This window comes from Fusarium fujikuroi, chromosome FFUJ_chr03 (assembly GCF_900079805.1).
Source record: "Fusarium fujikuroi IMI 58289 draft genome, chromosome FFUJ_chr03".
NCBI lineage: Eukaryota > Fungi > Ascomycota > Sordariomycetes > Hypocreales > Nectriaceae > Fusarium > Fusarium fujikuroi.
The window spans coordinates 2,522,802-2,544,654 of NC_036624.1; the positions used below are offsets into that span (position 1 = coordinate 2,522,802).

At 48.9% G+C, this 21,853-nt stretch overlaps 8 protein-coding genes; 5 read left to right on the forward strand and 3 right to left on the reverse strand.

Annotated features, from left to right (window-relative positions):
- Nucleotides 1-157: 157 nt before the first annotated feature.
- FFUJ_02897 (related to TIP41-negatively regulates the TOR signaling pathway) lies at nucleotides 158-1,068 on the reverse strand (the record flags this gene model as incomplete). XM_023574682.1 has 2 exons in its annotated part: nucleotides 158-280; nucleotides 352-1,068. 2 exons carry the CDS (start codon nucleotides 1,066-1,068, stop codon nucleotides 158-160), a joined length of 840 nt encoding a protein of 279 aa, XP_023427994.1.
- A 1,304-nt stretch (nucleotides 1,069-2,372) lies between these two features.
- Nucleotides 2,373-3,533, forward strand: FFUJ_02898 (uncharacterized protein; the record flags this gene model as incomplete). The annotated part of the gene is made up of 1 exon (XM_023574683.1): nucleotides 2,373-3,533. One exon carries the CDS (start codon nucleotides 2,373-2,375, stop codon nucleotides 3,531-3,533), a length of 1,161 nt encoding a protein of 386 aa, XP_023427995.1.
- Nucleotides 3,534-4,265: 732 nt separating this feature from the next.
- FFUJ_02899 (probable NIP7 protein, required for efficient 60S ribosome subunit biogenesis) lies at nucleotides 4,266-4,891 on the forward strand (the record flags this gene model as incomplete). XM_023574685.1 has 2 exons in its annotated part: nucleotides 4,266-4,491; nucleotides 4,551-4,891. The coding sequence occupies 2 exons, from the start codon at nucleotides 4,266-4,268 to the stop codon at nucleotides 4,889-4,891; spliced, it is 567 nt and encodes a 188-aa protein (XP_023427996.1).
- A 228-nt stretch (nucleotides 4,892-5,119) lies between these two features.
- Nucleotides 5,120-6,691, reverse strand: FFUJ_02900 (related to glutamate 5-kinase; the record flags this gene model as incomplete). XM_023574686.1 has 5 exons in its annotated part: nucleotides 5,120-5,832; nucleotides 5,889-6,159; nucleotides 6,218-6,328; nucleotides 6,390-6,577; nucleotides 6,646-6,691. 5 exons carry the CDS (start codon nucleotides 6,689-6,691, stop codon nucleotides 5,120-5,122), a joined length of 1,329 nt encoding a protein of 442 aa, XP_023427997.1.
- Nucleotides 6,692-7,520: 829 nt separating this feature from the next.
- On the forward strand, nucleotides 7,521-8,358 carry FFUJ_02901 (related to Ku70-binding protein; the record flags this gene model as incomplete). XM_023574687.1 has 2 exons in its annotated part: nucleotides 7,521-8,069; nucleotides 8,131-8,358. 2 exons carry the CDS (start codon nucleotides 7,521-7,523, stop codon nucleotides 8,356-8,358), a joined length of 777 nt encoding a protein of 258 aa, XP_023427998.1.
- Nucleotides 8,359-8,665: 307 nt separating this feature from the next.
- Nucleotides 8,666-9,960, reverse strand: FFUJ_02902 (probable protein kinase Eg22; the record flags this gene model as incomplete). XM_023574688.1 has 3 exons in its annotated part: nucleotides 8,666-8,782; nucleotides 8,835-9,806; nucleotides 9,862-9,960. The coding sequence occupies 3 exons, from the start codon at nucleotides 9,958-9,960 to the stop codon at nucleotides 8,666-8,668; spliced, it is 1,188 nt and encodes a 395-aa protein (XP_023427999.1).
- A 1,634-nt stretch (nucleotides 9,961-11,594) lies between these two features.
- On the forward strand, nucleotides 11,595-13,636 carry FFUJ_02903 (probable glycine--tRNA ligase GRS1; the record flags this gene model as incomplete). XM_023574689.1 has 2 exons in its annotated part: nucleotides 11,595-13,190; nucleotides 13,241-13,636. 2 exons carry the CDS (start codon nucleotides 11,595-11,597, stop codon nucleotides 13,634-13,636), a joined length of 1,992 nt encoding a protein of 663 aa, XP_023428000.1.
- Nucleotides 13,637-17,004: 3,368 nt separating this feature from the next.
- On the forward strand, nucleotides 17,005-19,966 carry FFUJ_02904 (probable protein kinase CHM1; the record flags this gene model as incomplete). XM_023574690.1 has 4 exons in its annotated part: nucleotides 17,005-17,018; nucleotides 17,306-19,358; nucleotides 19,404-19,503; nucleotides 19,557-19,966. 4 exons carry the CDS (start codon nucleotides 17,005-17,007, stop codon nucleotides 19,964-19,966), a joined length of 2,577 nt encoding a protein of 858 aa, XP_023428795.1.
- Between the last annotated feature and the right edge of the window lie 1,887 nt (nucleotides 19,967-21,853).

The following is a 21,853-nucleotide window of genomic DNA, read 5'->3' on the forward strand; positions in this document are numbered from 1 at the left end:
CGTGTCCAAAGAGGACTCTGATGGCTTATTGTAATCAGACAACTAAATCATTGATTTGCGATTTTCATCCCGCCTTACACATTGAGCAATGTGTGATATGCCTCAACTCCGGAAACGCCGTTACTTGGTGTTCATCTTTTCCTGTCCTGATTTGTTCTCATGCACTTGGGTTGAGAGCTTCTGCCCGATGCTCTACAAGCGGCAGTAGTGGGGCTAGGACGTTGGGATCTCTCAGTGCGATTGTAATGTCGTCTGGCAGTCTCCCAGACATGAGAAGTTTCTGCAGCGCCAAAGTCAGCATTGCATCATGGAAGACTGGGGTCAAACCCATTTTCACAAATCCACACTCACCCTCTTGACGTTCTCGTAGGTCTCTTCTTGCGCCGAGTATTCGCGAATAACCTCATCAGTCTCAAAATCGACATAGACCCTGGTGTCACGTATCCGCAGGACAACATTATCCAAGCGCATAAACAACCGACACAGCAAAAGCATGCGCTTCTCGTGCACGCGGACTTTGACGCTGAAGATGGATATGCCGTTGTCGTCCAGCTCACTCTCGTAGAGCATAACTTCGTCAAAGAACAGGATGGGGTCTCGACGCTTCAGGAGCTCAATGGGTATCACCTTGTCGGTAGGCGCAAACTGCAAAACCGAGGCTTCGATGCTACCAGTATATGTCGTCGAGTAGCTCCAGTCATAGGGCTTCACAACTTCCTTTATACCCTGTGTGGTGCCTTCTCGGGTGCTCTCCCAGTCTCGGGCATATGCAACCTTGAGCATGTGGCGATCTGTCTTGTCGACGGCGTCAAGCGCATCTGGAGTGTTGAAATACAGGGACCAGCCTGAAGGCACATGTTCAATTCCGACGACATTTTCGCCAAATATCATCTCCGGCATCGGAATGCCAATCTTTTCGGTGAGTGCATCGATGGTACCGGCTTTGGAGATGGGTAGCTTGCGGGTCGAGATGCGGAATCTGCTTTGCGAGTGTGTCGTTGTGGCGGAGGCGAGAGCCTGTGGCTTAGGGAACGGTTCGTTCGGATCTGAGATATGGTTACGCTGCATTTTCTTTTGGATGTGAGTCTTGATGTTTTCAATATAGAAAAGACGAAAGTGAAGATGTCGGAATCAAGAGCTGGAGCAGCTGAGTTACGGATTGGAAGCTATTATGTGTTATTCAATGGCGGGGTGGGTGGGGTAGTTAGGAGCTAGGACAAGCTACTTACACTGGGCCTCACCTAGGTAGGTAGGTACTAGTAACTAACTACCTAGGTACCTACCTAAGGTAGATAGTAGGTACCTCTACGATGGATGCACCAGGTGCCTGAAGCTTGGTACCTACTCGAGGTTCAGATACCACAGAGTAGAGTCCAATTGATCAAAGCCATAAGATCTTGGTTATTCTTCCAGCTCCGGGCATACTTGTTTGTTTCGTTCATCTTGAAGTTTTGTACCCTAAGCATCTATTTTCTTTCCTCTGTATATGTTGTCAACACTTTTACAGGCGCCTTGACAAGTTATAGTATATAGTAATTACAGGTTAACTAAGTTAGTAGCTAAATTAGATTCTCCTACACTCTGTGCTGCACTTCGCTTTATCAGTCAGATATCCATAGATCCAATACCAATACCATTGGAGTTTGGCCACTAGCTGACCAATCACGTTAGCAGCCATGACTCCCAACCCTATCCCTACCTCCCTACAGAGTAATATGTTCAGTGAATCCACTCTTTGGAGACATTTAGACAGTTCTCTACGTTGAGAAGCTGGAGTCTTGTCAGTATATTCAAGTCTCGAATAGACACATAATTTCCCATAATCGAGTCTTCCGTGATACGCTGGGCGGCAGGTATGAGAGTTTCTCATGATACTTCGTCATTTCAACTGACACTGATAAAGGATATCCAAATCCTACTGCCACCACTGCCTTGGTTACGATTTACAATGGGAAGAACTGACCTATCAAGTAGCACACGTAAACATCTGAAGTATAACTGCCTCAAAGTTGGCGAAGAACACCCAGTAACGTACATCATGACACGCACATCAAACTCTGTAGTTCATCTTAACACAAGCAGTCTGTTGTCCTTTGCAACCAGTGATCTTCTGCAAGCAACACTCATCAGACATCCATCGGGAATTGCCTCCTTCACATTCAACTGATGACAACCACAGCTTTACAGAACCCGAGCCAAGGACAAGCCGGCCACTGATAGACTTACACGTCACGAAACCAGTTCACAAACCCTCCTCACTATATCCTTCGCCCGACGTTTACCAGTGCACACTTTCATCAAAGCTCTTTTCATTTACCAAATACCTTCTCCGATCATATATACAATACAAGATTGAAGCACACGGTGACAAGATGGTACTCACCACCATTTACTGGAACCTGGCTTCTTCAGATCACTCTTCCTCGTCGACCTCTTCCATCCGTTGGCCCGTCACTACAATCACAGGAGTCCCGTGTTCGACTTTCTCTCCCAGCGCTTCCGAGCTCCTCCGGGTTATATCCCTCTCCCAGTGGCTGTCGTTTATCAGAGATGTCGGCTTCTACGAGGATAGAAACAATCTAGTCCAGAGCTTGAAAGACAACAAAGCTCGCATGCAACAATTTGAAGTTCATGCTATCGATGCTCGCCTGCGATCTTGGGCTTCCGAAGTCCATAATCAGTGTCTAAATTCCCACGAGTGCTACAGCGTCAGCTGCAAATCTTGCATGTTAAGGTATCTGGATGAGCACGCGTCTCAGGCGGGCATAGATGATCTAACGGACCCAACGACAAACAAAGATGCGTCTAAAAGACCAGACAACACTGATATGGGCACATCTACCAGCCTGCCACACAATGCCATTACTGAAGACCGAATACGACATGTAAAGCATCAATGCCTACGAAACTTTATGAAGGTATTCTCAACCTATCCACCTTACCTCATCGTGGGTCTAGTGTTTGAGCAACCCTCGAGACATGGATACGATGAGCTTCAGAAGGGTTACCTCGCTTGCCGCATGACCTGGCACACGTTCAAAGTCAATGCAAACCCCAGGTCTCTTGAAGGCACAATGCCTATCTTGAGAAATATTGCTTTCGGGAGCTTACCACAGCTGAATATGTGGGGAGGCATTATAAACGATTGTACCCTCTCATGTCATGGACATTTGACCCAAAAGGATCTCATGAACCTCCATAACCTTGAGGACCAGGCCATTAAGTACTTGATATCTCACCGTCTCCATTGGAGCAAGGAGATCGATGTTATACAAGATTTTGCTGGTCTGAAACTGTCTGTCCTTGGTCAAGAACCCATCTCGGAATTAAGAGACATCATTCATACTGTCAACGCAGACCTCATGGGCTTGGTCACGGCTGAACTCGAGCCCACAGAAGCTCTCAAGATTTGGTTAGAGATGAATCAAAGAACACTGTATTACTGTGCTAAACAGAATTCCAAGACGCTTAGGCAAGTCCTTGACGACAAGTATCGGCTAGACACTAAACAACATTTAGCCGGGAGACTATGAGACATATTGGTTGGTGAGTATCTGTTTGGGTGTTAAGTTGTATGGAAACAGCAAATCTTCTTTTTTGCTTCTTCTCTTTTTTTGCTTCTTTTTTGGCTCGAACCGCTAAATGGGTACCTTACCAGGCGTCATAAATCTCTTTTTACAATGATAAATTGTTCCGGGGGACTCAGCTGACGTTAAGTCTGAGAAACGCCATCCGAAGAGTAAACACGTTTAAAGGGCTATAATTGGATCTGTGGGCTTCACTGTCAGTCTTGATACTACTATTCTGGTGTATATGTTTTACCTGTTTATGATAAAAATCGTTCCAGACCTGGTTTATCTGAGCGAGTAATTGAACGTTATGAGTTGCCTTTTGTGAATAGGACCACCTGAATTTCTCTATATCCATCTTAAGAGAAACTAACACAATACTAACTACTAGGCTGCTACCAAAGATACGGACTCTCCATAAATGGTAATACATTATTTTCTATTGCTATTTGAATAACGCTGCAATGAAATTTAGGTATCTTCATTAGCCATTTTCTAAGGTATCGTACCTACTTCGTAGGTAGGTAGTCGAGGGTCCCCACCTACCCATTTAAACCTCCGCTCCACCTTCAGCCGCCGACCGATAAGAATCCTTATCAGTTCCGCTCCATCAACTTTTTTTCCTTTGCGAAGCCAAGTCATCCCGCCATTGAACAACATCACCAACGCCATCAATCACCAGTTCCTAACGATATAATGCGCCCTCTCACAGAAAAGGAGACCCAGACTCTGTTCGAGAAACTGGCGAATTACACCGGTGGCTCCCTCAAGAACCTGATCGCACCCCTCGACGACTCCCCCAACCCTGATCGCTATGTCTTCCGCCTAGTTCGCGATCGTGTCTTTTACGTTCGTCTCTCGATCGCCAACCTGGCGACCTCTATTGCTCGTGATAAGCTTCTCTCTCTAGGAACCTGTCTTGGTATGTCTCTCCCTTGATAAATGCCACAATATTCTCTAGCTAACCTTGAAATTTCACAGGCAAGTTCACAAAGTCTGGCAAGTTTCGCCTGCACATCACAGCCCTTCCCATCATTGCCGAGCACGCCCGCTACAAGATTTGGGTCAAGGAGAACGGAACTATGCCCTTCCTATACGGCAGCAACATCGTCAAGGCGCATGTCGGTCGCTGGTCAGAGGACTGCCCCGAACACCAGGGAGTTGTTGTCTACAGCATGAACGATACACCGCTCGGATTTGGTGTCACTGCCCGCAGCACTGCCGAGGCCCGAAGATTGGATCCTACCGGTGTCACTTGTTTCAGACAGGCCGACTGTGGAGAGTACCTCCGTGACGAAGACAACTTGTTTGCGACGGGGTAGAGGGCAGTATGGTTTGCTTCGTCAGGCGTTGGGGCTATTTTAATCATTCATTCTTTGGCGTTGAGAGTGAGGGGGGAAAAGAAACTTGTGGCCAAGTCAATCATGCTTGGGTTATTTGGTAGATTGGTAGATATCATCGTCGTCATCAAAGCGCTGTATATGTTGAAATGTATTCGCTTGCCCCATTTTGCCCATTTTGCCCATTTTCGAAGCCCTTTCTTTGCCTGCCTATTCCATTACCGCACCGTTCATCTCTCGAGCTGGACTCACTGGCCTGCTGTCCCTCTTAAAGAAACCGACATGCTGTCGGTGAGCGACATACTCACTATCAGCATAGCCAAGAATCTTCTCAATCTCGACGCTCTGCTTGCCCTTGATTCGCGCGATCTCAGCGGCGGCATAGTTGACCAGAGCTCGGCCGACTTCTTCAGGAGTGCCCTCCCACATTTTGCCATCAGGCCCAGGGGTTGATCGCCGCTTGACTGCTACGAGACGCACCACCTCCTGTTGGGCAAAATTACCCTCGACATCAATGACGCCAACTGGAAGCAGACCCGCCTTGCCAACGAGAGCCTTATAAGCGCCTGAGTCGATGTAGAGGGTGCCGTGAGGGTGAGGAGTGTGAAGCAGCCAAAAGTGACGGTCCCTGATGGGATCGTTGGCGGGAATGAAGCGAGTGTGTAAGGGGGGCCAGGGGGCGCCATTTAAGCTGGAGAGCGTCAGAGCCGATGCCGATCGTGACAAGCCTTCAGCACGCTCGTCTGGACTGGGGGGAGTGCTCCCTTTTTGTATTGACTGTAGATACTGCACAATGTTGAGCACGTTTCCCGGGTTAGAAGACCTCGTAATGACAGTTGTGACTCCAGCTGAAGTGCCCAGCCTAGCAGCAATAATCTTGGTGCTCATGCCTCCCGTTCCAAGGGACGAACCAGCACTGGATACTGCCTTGAGAGTTAGTTTTCGAGGAGATAAGCCCGCGATTGAAGATAGACTTTACCGTCAGCCTGTAGTGCAGCGATGTCTTCGACCACCTCGATAGGCTTAGCATCTGGGTTGGTTCTGGGGTTCTTGTCATAGAGACAATCAACATCCGTCATCAAGAACAGCATATCAGCGTGTATCATAGCGGCAGTGATAGCAGAGAGAGTATCATTGTCGCCAAACTTGATTTCGGAAACGGCGAGAGTGTCGTTTTCGTTAACAATGGGAATTACACCTTGTTCCAAAAGGGCATGGAAGGTGTTTTGGGCGTTGAAGTATCTCGTTCGCTGCAACATGTATTTTTAGTTCACTGTTGAAGATTCAACACGGAAGAGGTGTACACACGTCTGCAATGTCGTTTCGTGTAAGGAGGATCTGAGCAATTGGCTGCCTGAGGTGGGTGAACAGGCTATCCCAGAGACTCATGAGGCGGCATTGGCCGATCGCTGCAAGAGCCTGTAGATGCTAACGTTAGTCACTTGATTATAGATGACCAACAGAGACATTCGGTTCCAACCTGTAGCTGCGCGAGATGCTTAGGTCGCTTCTCCACGTCCATACGCCGGAGACCGACACCGATGGCGCCGGACGAAACAATGACCACCCTGTGACCATCTTTGCGAAGCTTCACGGCCGTATCAACAATGAGAGTCAGAATCGGAAGAAGTGGTTCGTGAGTCCTCTCATCGACAATGGAGCTTGTTCCTGTGATGAAGGCCGAGTGTTAGTGGGGGATGAGTCAAGCTTGGTGTTGAGCCGTAAAGTAAACTCACCAAGCTTGATGACAATGGTCAGAGACTTTGTCCCGTTGCCTCTCATGACTGCGAGGTTGAAGAAAAAGGGAAACAAGTCAGTTTAATGCCGCTTTTGGGGTATGATGCAACGCCTGAAGGAAAGACTGGCACTTTCACATGGGTGTCTCCATCCACTACACATGTGAAGAGGTGCATATATACACGGTAAGGTAGGAAGGTAGTATATATATATATGGGAACAACTTCAACGAGACAGACAGACTTGCTTAACTCTTCTGCCACAACACAAATCAAAGAAAGACGGGTTGAGAGAAATGCTTACATTGAAATATGCTTTCACTCGTCATTTTTCTCATGCGCCCTTGTCGCTCTCTCTGAGTGTGGAACCGAGGGTTGAACAGGATAGGTAGGATAGGATGGTATGAGATGGGATGTGAGTGGGAGTGTCAGGATGTTTGGAGCTGGAGCTGGGCAAACGTTGGGCGATAGTCGAATTGATTGGACTGTGCTCCTGCGCCCTTGCTGAAGAGTTCCCCAGACCCCGATGTCGCCCGGGAAAACAGCACGAATAGGGTCCCTTGTTCGGAAAACTGGTCCAATCAGCCTCTTGACCGCCTAGCCTAATCGGGCTATCGGGTGCGTGGCAGAATAGACACTTGCGGTACAGGCTCCTCCAAGGGGAGAGAGGCTACCTACTAATTGAGTGAGGTAAGCTAAGAAAGCCAACTAAATTAAAGCCTCCACTGCTTTGGGAGAAGAAGCCCAGGTCAAGAGAGAATGATCACCTTGAGATTCTGAGTCTTACGCCGAATACCGAATTCACTCGCCGAAGCCACAACACCCTAATTTGGACTCAATTGGCATTTGGAATTACATACACGCGCCTTTGCAGAATGTCATCTGACTCTACACCTCCCCCAGGTGTCCCCGCTGGAACGCCAAGTGCTTCAAGTGCAGAAATCAAGAACGACCCTGCAAAAACAGGGTTTTCTCCAGAGATCTCATGGTGGATGAACTACTTCAAAATGCTCTCGGGCCAAATGACACCCGAGGGCAAATTCTTCTTCCGAGAGTACACAACCGAAATCGAGGAAGAAAAAGACTGCAAAGCTTGTGAGAGAGACCGCGACTGGCTCTTTACCTATTCGCCCGTCGTTCGCTTCATGTCCGACAAGATTCAGGCTCTCAATGGACGAATAGACCCTTCCAATGTTCACTGCCGTCGCTGTCCCTCCTCTCTGAGGGCTGATGGCTCTGTCAACTGGCAATCTGGTGGTTTCAGCCCCAATCATGGCATCCTCATATGTGCCAACCACATCAAGAACCGAAAGCATCTCGAGGATACGCTGGCGCATGAGATGGTGCATGCCTGGGACTATGTTCGGTGGAAGAATGTCGACTTCATGGGTCAAAAGGACTTGAAGCACGCCGCATGCACAGAGGTGGGTTAAGGAAGCAAGCCAATTAATTTCCTTACAAACAGGGATGCTAACTCATATCAAGATCCGAGCTTCAATGCTCAGTGGCGAGTGCAGGTGGACAAAAGAGGCCTTTGTTAGAGGGAATTGGAGACTGACGCAGCAATTCCAAAATTGCGTCCGCAGACGAGCCATCGATTCCGTCACGGCCAGATCCACGTGCAAGGACGACGTCCAAGCAACCAAGGTTGTCAACCAGGTTTGGGATTCTTGCTTTGCAGACACGCGGCCATTCGATGAGGTTTATCGATGATTGCTAGCAGTCTGCCCTCCATACGAAAATGTGTACGATATCCAAGACAGGCGAGAGGAGCCTTTAATGAAATGTATGATGCCTTTCTGCTCGTGTACCACAATACTATCAATGATACCCTTCAACACGCTGAAGCAATTCTTGTATTCGTTTTAATGATTGTTGGAATGACGCTACAAAAGAAAATCCCGTACTCCAACTGATGCAAACGGCCAGGTTCCGTCCTTGATTATTAGAAAATCAGTCAATCAACTGCCGATGAACGCCTCTCAACCGTTATCCATTCATGTTACTTGTCGTTATATCATTATTGCCCCTTCTCGCGGTTAGAAGCACGCTCACCCTTGACGCAGTGCTTGATGATCCAGGGATGCTGTTGAATCTGCTCAAGAGGAATTCGCTTCTCAGGGTCCAACACCAGGAGCTTCATCAATGTCAGTATGGCGATACAGAAATCTCTGGGGCTGGCTGCATACCTTCTTGATGAGGTCAGTAGCCTCAGAACTGACCCATGAAGGAATCGACATGTCAGCACGAGCAATCCTTCGTTGAGTCATCACTGGCGTATCCTCGAAGGGCGCTTCACCCACGAGGAACTCATACGTCAGGACGCCCAAACTCCACAGGTCAACCTTCTCGTTGTAAAAGTTGTCAGAGGTACCGGGCTTGATCATCTCTGGAGGGAGGTAGTCAAGAGTACCACACATGGTCTTCCTTCGGTTGTTGGGAGCGTGCACACTCCATCCGAAATCCGAGATTTTGATCTCACCATGGATGCCAACCAATATGTTCTCAGGCTTGATATCTCGATGGATGACATGCTTCCGATGCAGGTAGCGCAATGCCGATGCCATCTGGGCAATGTACTGGGCTGCCTTCCACTCGGGGAACCGGCTCTCTTTTCGGAGGTGTTTGTACAGTTCACCCTTGCCAGCGAATTCGAGAATCAAGAATACTCGCTTACTATCGTGGAAGTGGCCGTAGAGCTGAAGAATGTTGGGGTGTCTCAGGTTGCTTTGAATCTCAATCTCTCGGCGAACCTGCTTCTCAACACGGCCTGCTTGCAATTCATTCTTATGGAGGACCTTGAGGGCGCAGATGAAGCCTGTTGTTCTCTCTCGAGCAAGATACACTCGTCCAAACTTGCCCTTGCCCAGGGGCCGACCGATCTCGAACATGCCGAGGTGAAACTGCTTAGGGACGCTGATTTGCTCTGGCAGTGTAACTGATTTTCGTTCATCTTGGGCTTCATCCGACGTCCTGGAGGAAGATGGAAGTGCTTTTCTTGTAGGAGATGGAGGCGCGTTATTGACTTTTCGTTGAGCAGCCTGGGATGGCAACATCACAGCGGCGTTGGTATTGCTGCTTTGCGACTGGAGAGCGACTTTGAAGAGGTTGGGTCGAGATGCTCCATGTATACTTTGTGATGTGGTAGATGAGACCATAGTCTACCTATGTCAGTGATCAAGCCATGCTGGAGCGGTCGCAGCAAAACACACACACCTTTGTCTTGCTGTAGAGCTTAGAGCCGTCGCCAAGGGGATCATTCTCATCGTTGACGGACATGCGCTCGAAGCGCGCCTCAATTGCACGGGTAGCCATGATTGGGAGCAAGGGCGGGATGGACTGTTAATGTTAGTGAAAGACGAACGAAGAGATGAAGAAAAACGAACGAAGTTTGCCTTTTTGAACGGATCCGATGCGGTCAGTCAGGTCGCCGGCTGGGGTCAGAAACCAGCTAGTATAAACATATGGTTGCCGAGCAACTACGCTGGGGGCGGCTTGAGATCTGGGGCGAGCTTGAGATCGGACCACCACAGACGCTGAAGGTTATTGCACCGCTGCCTATCTTACTTATGAATTATTCAGATCGTGCAGTTACTGAAGTGCATTGAGATAAGACGTTGACGGGGCTGGTGATTGCTGGTCATTGGTTTTAAGGACCGACTTCAACACCCCAACAGTGACATTTTTCTTGTCCCCTCCAAATTGCCATTTCGATCACTTGTTACGGAGTAGTTCTTGCATACGTGCAAGAATTACCCTACGTGAGTCATGAGGTAGGCACCTAGGTAGTAGGTATAGTAGTCTAGGTTTCTTCAGACATTGTCTCGCTCGTCGTCAATGCAACCTAGATACTTATGGCTGAGCTCACAAGTCTGAAGTGACGATGAATCTTATCTAAAGATAGAGTCAGTGCTATCTTTGCCTGTCATTCACGCAACATTCAACGAAAATTTATTTTGACAGACGCTTTCTTCTTCTTCTTCTTCTTCTTCTTTCATTCATAGATAATAAACGTAAAAATCGGCCTATAATGAGATAGCCGCGAGTTCGTCTTGGGAGATTGAGACGACTTGTAAGAGGTGTATCACCAGATACTCAACAAGCAGCACAACTTGTTGGCATAATTGGTTTCTGTTATCAGAGCCAATCGCTTCATCCAGTACCAAGGCGGTTGATTATTTCAATTAATTTCATTAAAAAGATACTTCAGTGCAAAATTCAGCCAACGTCATGATTATCATGATCAAGCCGTATCCCGGCACGTGCTGAGCATTCCATGGGACAAACAGTCAGTACCTTATAGGAGGTACTTATACTCCGTGAATGGTAGAAACCTAATGGTATGCGGATGTGGTGGGGTCAAAGAAAACGATGTCTGCCAGACTTATTACCTATCCTCCCAAAACTGCTGCTTTTGTTAGTAGATACACCCACGATAGCAAAACTCCCTCTTTAGGGTCTTTAACCGCCAAATTGTCGAATCAGCGCCCAGCAGATGCCAGAGAAACTCACAAATTCCCCCACCACCCACAGCCAGGTACTAATCTAAGTTATCCATAGGTAGGTACCACACACCGAGACCCAGTTCCAAGTCTCGAGTCTCTCTGGTCTGACCTACTAGCAGCCATTTTAGGCCACCTACGGAGTTGCCTTTTGTGACTCACGTTCTCCTCTGTCTCTTTACCTGACGACTTTTACAATCAGGGTGGATGAAGCCCATTCGTCCCGTATCACTATCTCCAGCCTCATTGCCAACAACAGTAAAGAAAAGCTTTTCCCCAGCTTTCCCTTTGTCAAGGCAACTTTGTCTGTCACGTCCAGATTCCAGGTTCCGGTTTGCGGCCTGTGCAAAACCACCCCGCACTGTCGTTGACTCCCGCACTTTTGCGACTTCACGACCCCTCAACGCTTTTCAACTGCAAACGTCGCAAAAGCGCAGAAAGGACAAGATGAGTTCCGCCGCGACGACTCTCAAGGGTCAGCCCCTCGACAAAGCTGTCCTCGAATCCATCCTCCGGCGTCGCATGTTCTACACCCCGTCCTTCGAAATCTACGGCGGTGTTGGTGGTTTGTTCGACTATGGCCCCCCTGGCTGCGCACTGCAGGCCGGTGTCATTGATATCTGGCGCAAGCATTTCATCCTCGAGGAGGATATGCTCGAGGTTGACTGCACTGTCTTGACCCCGCACGAGGTCCTCAAGACCAGTGGCCATGTCGACAAGTTCGCCGACTGGATGTGCAAGGACCCCAAGAATGGCGAGATTCTTCGAGCCGATCACTTTGTTGAGGCCATCCTTGAGGCTCGGCTCAACGGCGACAAGGAGGCCCGTGGCCAGAAGGTGGAGGACAAGGAGGAGGATCCCAAGAAGAAGAAGAAAAAGACAAAGACTGAAGCTGTGAAACTCGATGACGCCGTCGTCAAGGAGTATGAGGAGGTTCTCGCCAGAATCGACAACTACGGTGGTCCGGAGCTTGGCGAGCTCATTAAGAAGTACGATCTCAGAAACCCTGCCACTGGTGTCCAGCCCGCGGAGCCTGTCTCCTTCAACCTCATGTTCCAAACCTCCATTGGTCCCAGCAGCAACTATCCTGGCTACCTCCGCCCCGAGACTGCCCAGGGCCAGTTCCTGAACTTTGCCAAGCTCCTCGAGTTCAACCAATCTCAGATGCCTTTCGCCTCTGCCTCTATTGGCAAGTCATACCGTAACGAGATCTCTCCTCGTGCCGGCCTTCTACGAGTACGTGAGTTCCTTATGGCCGAGATTGAGCATTTCGTCGATCCCGAGGGTGGAAAGAAGCACCACCGATTCCATGAGGTTGAAGATGTCGAGCTTGTTCTCCTTGACCGTGATACACAGCTGAGTGGCAAGACTACCACCAGAACTCTCAAGATTGGCCAGGCTGTCAAGGATGGTCTTGTCGACAACGAGACGCTGGGCTACTTCCTTGCCCGAATTCACTTGTTTTTGGAAAAGATTGGCGTGGATCTGACCAAGCTGCGATTCCGTCAGCACATGGCCAACGAGATGGCTCATTATGCCACCGACTGCTGGGATGCTGAACTCTTCACCAGCTCTGGCTGGATCGAGTGTGTCGGCTGTGCTGACCGAAGTGCCTACGACCTGAGTGTCCATGCCAAAAAGACTGGTGCCCCTCTGGTTGTCCGCGAGCAGCGCGAGACTCCTCTTGTCATTGAGGAGTGGCAAATCGACATCGAAAGGAAGAAATTTGGTCCCCAGTTCAAGAAGGATGCCAAGACTGTCGAGACCGCTCTCTTGGCTACAACGCAAGAACAGCGAGAAAAGCTGGCCAAGGAGTTGAGCGACAACGGCAGCATCACTCTTGAAGTCGCTGGTGTTGGCGACGGCAAGGTCCAGGTTAACAAGGACTCCATTGCCATCGAGTTCCGCAAGAGGGTCGAGAATACGCGCGAGTTTGTGCCCAATGTTATCGAGCCCTCGTTCGGTATTGGCCGCATTCTCTACTCCTTGATGGAGCACAGCTTCTGGACTCGTGGCACCGAAGGTGGCGACGAAGCCCGTGGTGTAAGAACAAACCCCCTGAACGTGCATGATGAAATATTAATACTTAAAAGGTTCTATCTTTCCCTCCCACTGTGGCCCCTACCAAGGTTTTGCTTGTTCCCCTCTCCTCCAACACCCAGTTCAAGCCTCTCCTGAAGCAGCTGTCCCAACGTCTCCGCAGTGCCGGTATCTCCAGCCGTGTGGACGACTCTTCTGCCAGCATTGGTAAGCGATACAGCCGAAACGATGAGCTCGGCACTCCTCTCGGCATTACCATCGATTTCCAGACAGTACAAGACGGTACTGTTACCTTGCGAGACCGTGACAGCACCAACCAAGTCCGAGCGGAGCAGGAAAAGATCATCGATGCTATCAAGTCGCTTGTGAACGGCAGTAAGACTTGGTCTCAGATTGAGAGTGAGCTCCCCAAGTTTGAGGGCCAGGAGGTTGACGTTTCTCAACGATAGAGTAGAAAGGGTTAGAAGAAATGTAATATAGATGCCGCAGTGACCAAAAACTTATCAAAATGGTGAATTTAAAGGCAGGGGTTGGAATTCGTCAGGTTCGAGTCTAGGAATCACAAGACAAAACACTGTAATCGGGTTTCAAGAGTAAAAGCAAAGTTATATTATATGGGCCTTTTAAATTTCAGCTGATTCATGGATCATCCCCTCACCAATGGTTCTGTGGCTCTCGATGGTCAACAGCAGGCCAAAGGAGTTCCGAGATCTCCTGGATGTACATGATGCCAGTTACCAGGTATCCAGGGTTCAGATTGGAAGTCAGGCTCCCAGTGATCGGTAAGCGACGTGCGAAGGCGAGCAGCTGTTACTCATCTACTTGGATTTCAGTCATCTTACTTCAATTGACTTGACACTAAGTCGAAGGGCTCAGAGATGAGTGTCTTGAGGTTGTGAAACAACTGGTATTTGACCAGACCGCTGTTGGGTGAGTATACGAGTTCTCCCTTGGCTTGTTTTAAAGAAGTGAAAGTTAGTAAAAAAGTGCTAACTACAGCATTTGATTTTGATCCTGAATTTAAAACTGGAGAAGCCGAGATTGGGTTGCAATGGCAGACTTTGGTTGCTGAGGAAAAGGACGATAATCTCCAATTTTTAATTGTGAAGTCGGACAGGGTTCAATCATGAGAAGGGTTTTACCGGGTTTTACTGGAGACATGATATGATGTTAACATTGTAATCAAGTTAAGCACCGCGACTACTGCAACTTGATAATTGACAGTGTTTACTGGGTAGGTAGCAAAGACCCGAACAGTTAGATGAGGTTGTTTCATAAGGAGTGTCATTCGGTATCTCATAGGCTCTGAGCAAGCATCGCGGCTATTTCGCGCCACGGATAGCGAAAACTTTATATCGATAGTCTGAGGACATGTTCTTGGCATCCATCATCATCATCATCATCATCATCATCATACAGTAAGCTTCTGCGACTGGGAGCTTCGGAGATTGGTATATGACACATGATATAGGCCAAGTAGACCGAGTGTTTCGGTCTCATCTTCTAGGTGCGATCTACCCAGGAAAGCCACAACTGATTATAGCGTTCCTTCTGCATTGCCTAGACAGGACCATTTTATGGGACTTTAAAAGAGTTTCTCAAGGGATCTGACAACATCAAAGATCCAGACGCTGATGGCCGCTAGATGAGGAATGGTGGTGCGTGGCAAATGGGCGCTTGCAACGCAACAGGCGACCTTGACACCAATAACCATGAGACAAGCAAGCCAACAGTGTTCAGAACGCTAATAAAGCTTGATAAAGACTGAGATGAGGGGCAATCGTTGTGTATCACGGATTGGCCAGGAGTTTTGGTTTTTATGAACAATGTGATAAATCTTCCAAGCTGATAGCTATCTACTAGGTAGTTGCTGAGATTATTCATTGCCTACCTAGATACCCTCACCTAGATAGAGAGCAAGAAAATACCAGACCTTTATATCGGGTATTAAAATAAACTTAGCAAATGATATCATAAACTGATACTGAGTTACCTAAGTCTTTTTGTCATTTAGGATCAAGGCCCTGAGTTTTCTTTCCTCCCCTAGCCTACCTACCCAGACAATACTCCTAGATGGGGCAGCTGGAGGCTTCACTTTGGCCAACAGCGGCCCGTGCCATGACCGCCGCTGGTACTGTATGTATGTACTGTACCGTACTCCGTATTGACCCAACCTACAGAGATTCCATGGGCTACCTAGACTTATGATCAGCACAAAGAAAGGTGGGGCCTTATGGGAGCTTCTCAATCCCTTGACTTTAGGTACCTAGGTAGTACTCCGTATGTATGTAGGTAATTGCGGAGTAGCTCTTTGCAAACTGCAATTGAAGAACTCCTCTGCTTGTGCGCTCATGTCGCTACTAATCTTGTTGTCTACCTGACCTAGGTACCTACCTTAGGTAGCTTAGGTAGTACGTTGCTATGCACCTTAGTTAAGGTAGTACTTAAGGCAGTCTTCTCCCGTACCCAGGCGTTATTACATACTAAAGGGATGGAGAGACTCTCGATTAGAACCTCACCTCATGCACGTTGAAAAGTCCCCCAGGTTCACCATCTTATCCAATGCAAGTAATTGGACCCTTTCAAACTTCAAGAAGCAACGGGCATGCATTGGCAACCCGGAATCCAGGGGTCAAGTTCCACTAGACGGAAGTCTTAGGTGCCTTACCTGAGGAAGAATTGGAGCCCAGCGCCCAGCCCAGGGGAGGAAAGAAAGCTCAGGACTTTGATCCTGAATGATAAAAAGACTTAGGCAATTTAGTCTAAATTTAGTATGAACTTGGTATACCTTTTGCTGAGTTTATTCTTACACCTTATATCAGGGTCTGATGTTTTCTTGCTCCTTGAGGCTAAGGTACCTTACCTTATCCATTCCATTGATCCTAGGTGAGTATTTAGCGACAGTACTAGAGGCACTGACCACACTGCCCGCCACCATCAATTATAGGTACCTACCTAAGTTACAACGAGGAGCTGGCTGCGGGCATGTGCAACTGGAACGCCACTGGAACTTCCCTCTTCATCTGACACTTTTGCGGCGGGAGAATATCTCAGCGCTGGGGAACCAGGGGGTCATTTAATCCTCCTTCCCCACCTTTCTTCGTTTCCTCCTTCTCCTGTTCATTCTCTGCAGGTGGTCCAAACTTGGAAGGCCGCTCCTCCCCCAAACCCACCTGGCTTTTCGTTCTTACTTACTTACCTACCTACCTAGTGCCTACCTATGTAGGTACCTTATCCGTCCAGTATTTCTTGTTCTCCCTCATTCATAACGTCAGACTCGCCTGTGCTTTTTACGGCCTCTGGTACTTCACCACCAGCTGCCAACAAAGTTAAACTTGCTTCTCGTCGCCGTCTTCCTCTCCGTTTTGCGGCTACGTGCGATATCCTTTATCCCAGCACAGTCCCGCTCGCCCACCTCCACTCCAATCTACCTAACCCCCGTGCTTGTCACTGACGAGCTTCCTTGTCTACCTACCTTTACTCTCAGTCTAACCCTGACCGCTGCTCCGACTCGATTTTCGAATACATGACCTCTCCATCCTGTCGCTGAGAAGGCCTTTTTCTGAGCCCAAGATCAATATTTGTTTGATCTCTGTTTGGGTACCCTCCAACATTGTCGAAACCAGACCGCCCAGAACCACCCCTGTGAGCGCTCCTGAGTTGGTTCCCTCCCGTCCACCGCTCGCTATTACATCTGGGAGCCAGCAAGCGTACGACCCGCCATATAACCTACTTATATATCGATTTCAGACGGTCTTATTCTTTTTAGTCACCATCAGATAATTCTTACTGCGCTTCGCAGTTCAGATAATTCAAGATGGCTCAAAACAGGTACGTTACTTCTCCTTGGGTCTGTGACATGAGGGCGCGCGCCTCATGGCAAAGAGGCGGGGCGAAAGTTCTCCCTTCTTTGAGCGACAAACGCATACTCCTCCGTAAAGCTATTATGCCAGCCTGGTAGATTGATGCCGTGCCAATCTTTCTATCATATTTCTTGACGCTGCTGGGATCTACTTTTGAAATCTGTGGTGGCGTTCTGGAAGAGGGGGTTCCTCACTGTCAGCAACCAACAATACGAATAAGATTGCTTCTCAAGTTCAGTAACTAACGATTCGTAGTATGTACTCGTCCGGCCAGTTCATGAACCCGGGCCCTGCGCCTCGGCCTCCCACCGATCGACCGCGTTTGAACCTAACGCCCAATGCCAACCTTCCAGGAAGCATGGCCAACATGGCTATTTCCCCCATCCGAAGTACTGCAACCTCGACGTACACCGGCTCAACCATCTCGCTTCCGATCGCCCGCCAACAGTCCAACAATACCGATGGTCTAGGTGGAGTCGCTGTCAAGAAGGAGGGTTGGGCGTCGGTTAAGGAGAGCAAGAATTTTATCCAACCCTGGAAGCAGAAGTACCTAATTCTCCGTAAAGAGTCGCTCGATTTTCACAAGACCGAGGGTGGTAAGGTTTCGTACACACTTTACCTCAGGGATGTAGTCAACGTCGGACGAGTCGAAGCCGCCGGTACCATCTTCGAGATCAAGCGCAAACCAGATGGTTCGTCTAACAGCCCCGGCGACGACGACGGTCAAACCAAAACCCTACAAATCAAGGTAAAGAGTGACGATGACTTATATGAGTGGATCGACTTTATCTACGGCGCTTGCCCAGGCATGGGCGGAGTCAGCAACCCTACTAACTTTTCTCATGCCGTGCATGTTGGTTTTGATCCAAAGACTGGTGAATTCGTCGGTTTGCCACCGGAGTGGTCGAAGCTCCTCAACTCATCAGCCATCACTAAAGAAGATTATGAGCGTAACCCTCAAGCCGTCTTCGAGGTTTTGGACTTTTACACCGATCTTGCCAAAAGGGCTGAAAACCCCAATCAATATCCCAGCTTGACGCCAACTCCTCCTGCCCAGAGCCAAGCCAACAAACAGCTGGGATATGGCAGTGGTGCTTCTGTGGCGCCTCCTCGACCTGCGCCGCCGGCCGCTTCTCAGCGCCCAGGTTACAACCCTTCTCCTGTTCAACCCAACCCCAATGCTCCGCGTCGCCCTGCCCGCCCTGATGAGCGCCCTGCTCAGCAGGATCAGCAGCAACAGTACCAGCAGCGCCAGCAGATGCAACAGATGTCCCCTAATTACGTCTCTCAGGATGCCTTGAGAGAGGAGCAGCGTAAGAAGCAGTTAGAGGCTCAGAGACAGCGGGAGCGCGAAATTGAGGAGCAGAACAGACGCGACCTTGAAGCCTACAACGCTTCTCTTCCCAAAACCAAGGTTCCGCTTGCCCAGCAGGAAATAGGTGGTGGTTATAGCTCATCACCTTCTCCCCAGCCCAACCGCTACAATCCAACACGAGCAGCTCCACCTGCACCAAAGGCCTCGCAACAGCAGAGCAACCTCCAGGCTCAGCGGCCTGCTCCTTCACCTCCTACCACCTCTCAGCGACCACCATTAGCCTCTCAGCCTAGCTCCAGTACTCTAAGGGATCCTGGCCAGGCTCAGCGAACTCCTCGCTCCGATAACGCCGCACCTCGTTATGCCAATGGAAACCAGGCTTCACAACCTCGACAGCCGCAGCAACAGACTCAAGCATCGCGCTTACCAGCTCCCGTCAAGCCCCTAAATGTTGCACCCAAGCCCAGTCCACCACAGCAGCAGACTGATGGCGTTAAGGCCGCCGAAGCTGCTCTAACTGCCAAGCCATCGCCTTCGGAGCGTAAGCAGGATGTCAGAATGTCTACTATGTCCGAGAGTGAGGTTATGGCCAAGCTTAAGGAAGCCGTTTCGAAGGACGACCCAAACATTTCCTATTCCAAGCAGAAGAAGATTGGACAGGGTGCATCAGGGTCTGTCTACGTTGCTAAGATTAAGGAGACAGCTGTGGGCATTGCCCGCGATATTCTGCGTGCCCAGGGCCCTCGGGCCCAGGTTGCCATCAAACAAATGGACCTCGCTCACCAACCTAGGAAGGAGCTCATCGTGAACGAAATCATGGTTATGAAAGACAGCCGGCACCGCAACATTGTTAACTTCTTGGATGCTTTTCTGCGTAATAACAACGCAGAGCTCTGGGTCGTTATGGAATTCATGGAGGGAGGTGCCCTCACTGACGTGATTGACAACAACCCGTCCATCTCCGAGGAGCAAATCTCGACTATTTGCCACGAGGTATGCGCATTGGCTCTTCCACACTGTAATTGCTGACACCCATAGACTTGCCGCGGGCTGCAGCACTTGCATTCACAGAATATCATTCACCGTGATATCAAGAGTGATAATGTTCTACTCGACGCTCGTGGAAACGTGAAAATCAGTAAGCCGATCGCCAGTAACATGAACAAGTCCACGATGCTGACATATCTCCAGCCGATTTCGGTTTCTGCGCCAAGCTCACGGAGACAAAGTCCAAGCGAGCCACCATGGTGGGAACCCCCTATTGGATGGCCCCCGAGGTTGTCAAGCAGAAGGAATACGGTCCCAAGGTCGATATCTGGTCTTTGGGTATTATGGCGATTGAGATGATAGAGTCCGAGCCGCCATATCTTAACGAGGAACCTCTCAAAGCTCTCTACCTCATCGCAACAAATGGAACTCCTCGGCTCAAGAAGCCTGAGAAACTGAGCAAAGAACTGAAGGCATTCTTGTCTGTCTGCCTGTGTGTGGACGTCAAGAGCCGTGCATCTGCTGATGAGCTCCTGGCTCATGACTTTTTGCGTCATGGCTGCCCATTGGCTAGCTTGGCAGATCTTCTTGCTTTCAAGAAGCACGCCAAATAAGAGGACGCACACGAGACACACGTGAGGAGCGGGCGCTCATGTTGCAGCCCGACATTTTGAATGAGGTACAGAAGCAAGGCGATACATATATTCCCCCACAGATGGTGTTTTTCTCTCTTGGCGTTTACGGGCGAAAGTTCTTTGGCACCTCGCACTTGGCAAAAACATTGCGTATGTGCGGATGTCTTTACACCTACTTGGCGGCATTTAGCCAGATTGTCCAAGAAGTCTCCCTCCGCGGTATCGATGATGATGATATGCGATGAAAGCTAGGACAAATACCCAATGTACTATGAGTTGGGTGACATGAGGGACTGGATGAAACCCTTTCTTTTTTCCCTTACAGAAAAGAATGGACATGGGAAGACTGTCTGCCCCAGCGATGACACAACAGTGACATTTTGAGCGCAATTGGGAACTATCAGGCGCGGAAGATTCACTTTGAAAGAGTATAAATCAAAGGGCCACGTATATAGAGAAAACATGAAATCGGGTGACAGCAATACATATCCTGGATGTCTCTGAACGAGTTTCCATCTGATGTAGTTGTTGAATCTGTTCTTTGTACAGAAATCTGGATAATTTCCCGGAGGGATGATCCTTACAACATATGGATATTTCTAACGCATCCAGATCAACTGCTCCCTTTTACCTGAAATCGTGACTCCTGATGGCGCCGTGTACCAAATTCTTGAGTCGAAGAAGACAGGACTACACCGAGGCCGGACAACTTCTAAAATAGTGTCCGGGGATTGCGGGCCGCTATCTGAGACATGGCCCAGAATCAGCAACGAAATTTGAACAGGGAGTGTTGGTGATAGCTCTGGAAACACCACTGATATGTAAAAGGGGGAGGGATGGTAAGAGCTATGTTTCGAGATACTCATGATAACCCCTAAGCTCCCACTTTGTGGGTGTTATGTACGGGTAGGGAGTCGAAAAGACAGGGGGTTATAGTAAGGCTTGTTTCATCAAGAGGCTAATAGATCCCCCGACGACAAGGTGCAGAGTCACGATTGGCTCTGCTGCTAACAGGGGGCTGAAAGGGAGATGGAGAGGTGTCATCAGTGCGACCAATCGGAGTGTGCTTCTGCAAGAGCATGAAAATGGAGAATAAGAAAAACTGTCGAATTACAAGAATGCCGAGTAGTGACTCTAGAGTTGAGATAGAGGGCGGCTGGCAGATCACATTGGGACGGCAATATTCGAGTCGGTGCTGAATGCTACGAACGAGCTGAGAGCACAAAGTCTTGGAATCCGAGTGACAAGCAGCAGAGTAACAACCTTTCAAGTATTGGAGAAGCTTTTGTTTGCTGGTCGTAAAAGGTTGTAAGGCGGAATAGGGGATACCTAATTTGATACCACATACTATGTATGACCCATGTGGTACCCTTGTAGGTATTGTCAAGTATACCTAGTACAAGTTGACGGGAGTGACAGGATTGACATACAAACTACTAAGATAACCTTACCTAGCTACCTAGGTATCTACAGTACAGTATAGAGAGAGAGAGCGCGCGAGAGAGAAATGGCTTGCTTGGTAGCCAACCCATTATGCCCCTCGCTACTACTTCATTGACTTCCAAGACGACACTGGAGGAAGCCCATTTCAGCTCTTCAGCGGTATAACCTCGACCAGAGGATGTATTTGGCAGAGTTCCCGATGCACAATGCCGTAAATGCTCGGATGCTTGCCGACTTCTGGATATGGATATCCATGGAGTATGGATGTGGAGAAACAAAGCGAGTCTTGTCTGTGCACAAACTGAACAGAACGTATTTGATAAACAGAACAAAGTAGAGCTGGGGACAGCAGTTGAGAGGCGGATACGAATAGAAAGTTGAAGATATCCTGGCAAGCTTAGGTAGCTTCAACCTGAAGGCTTA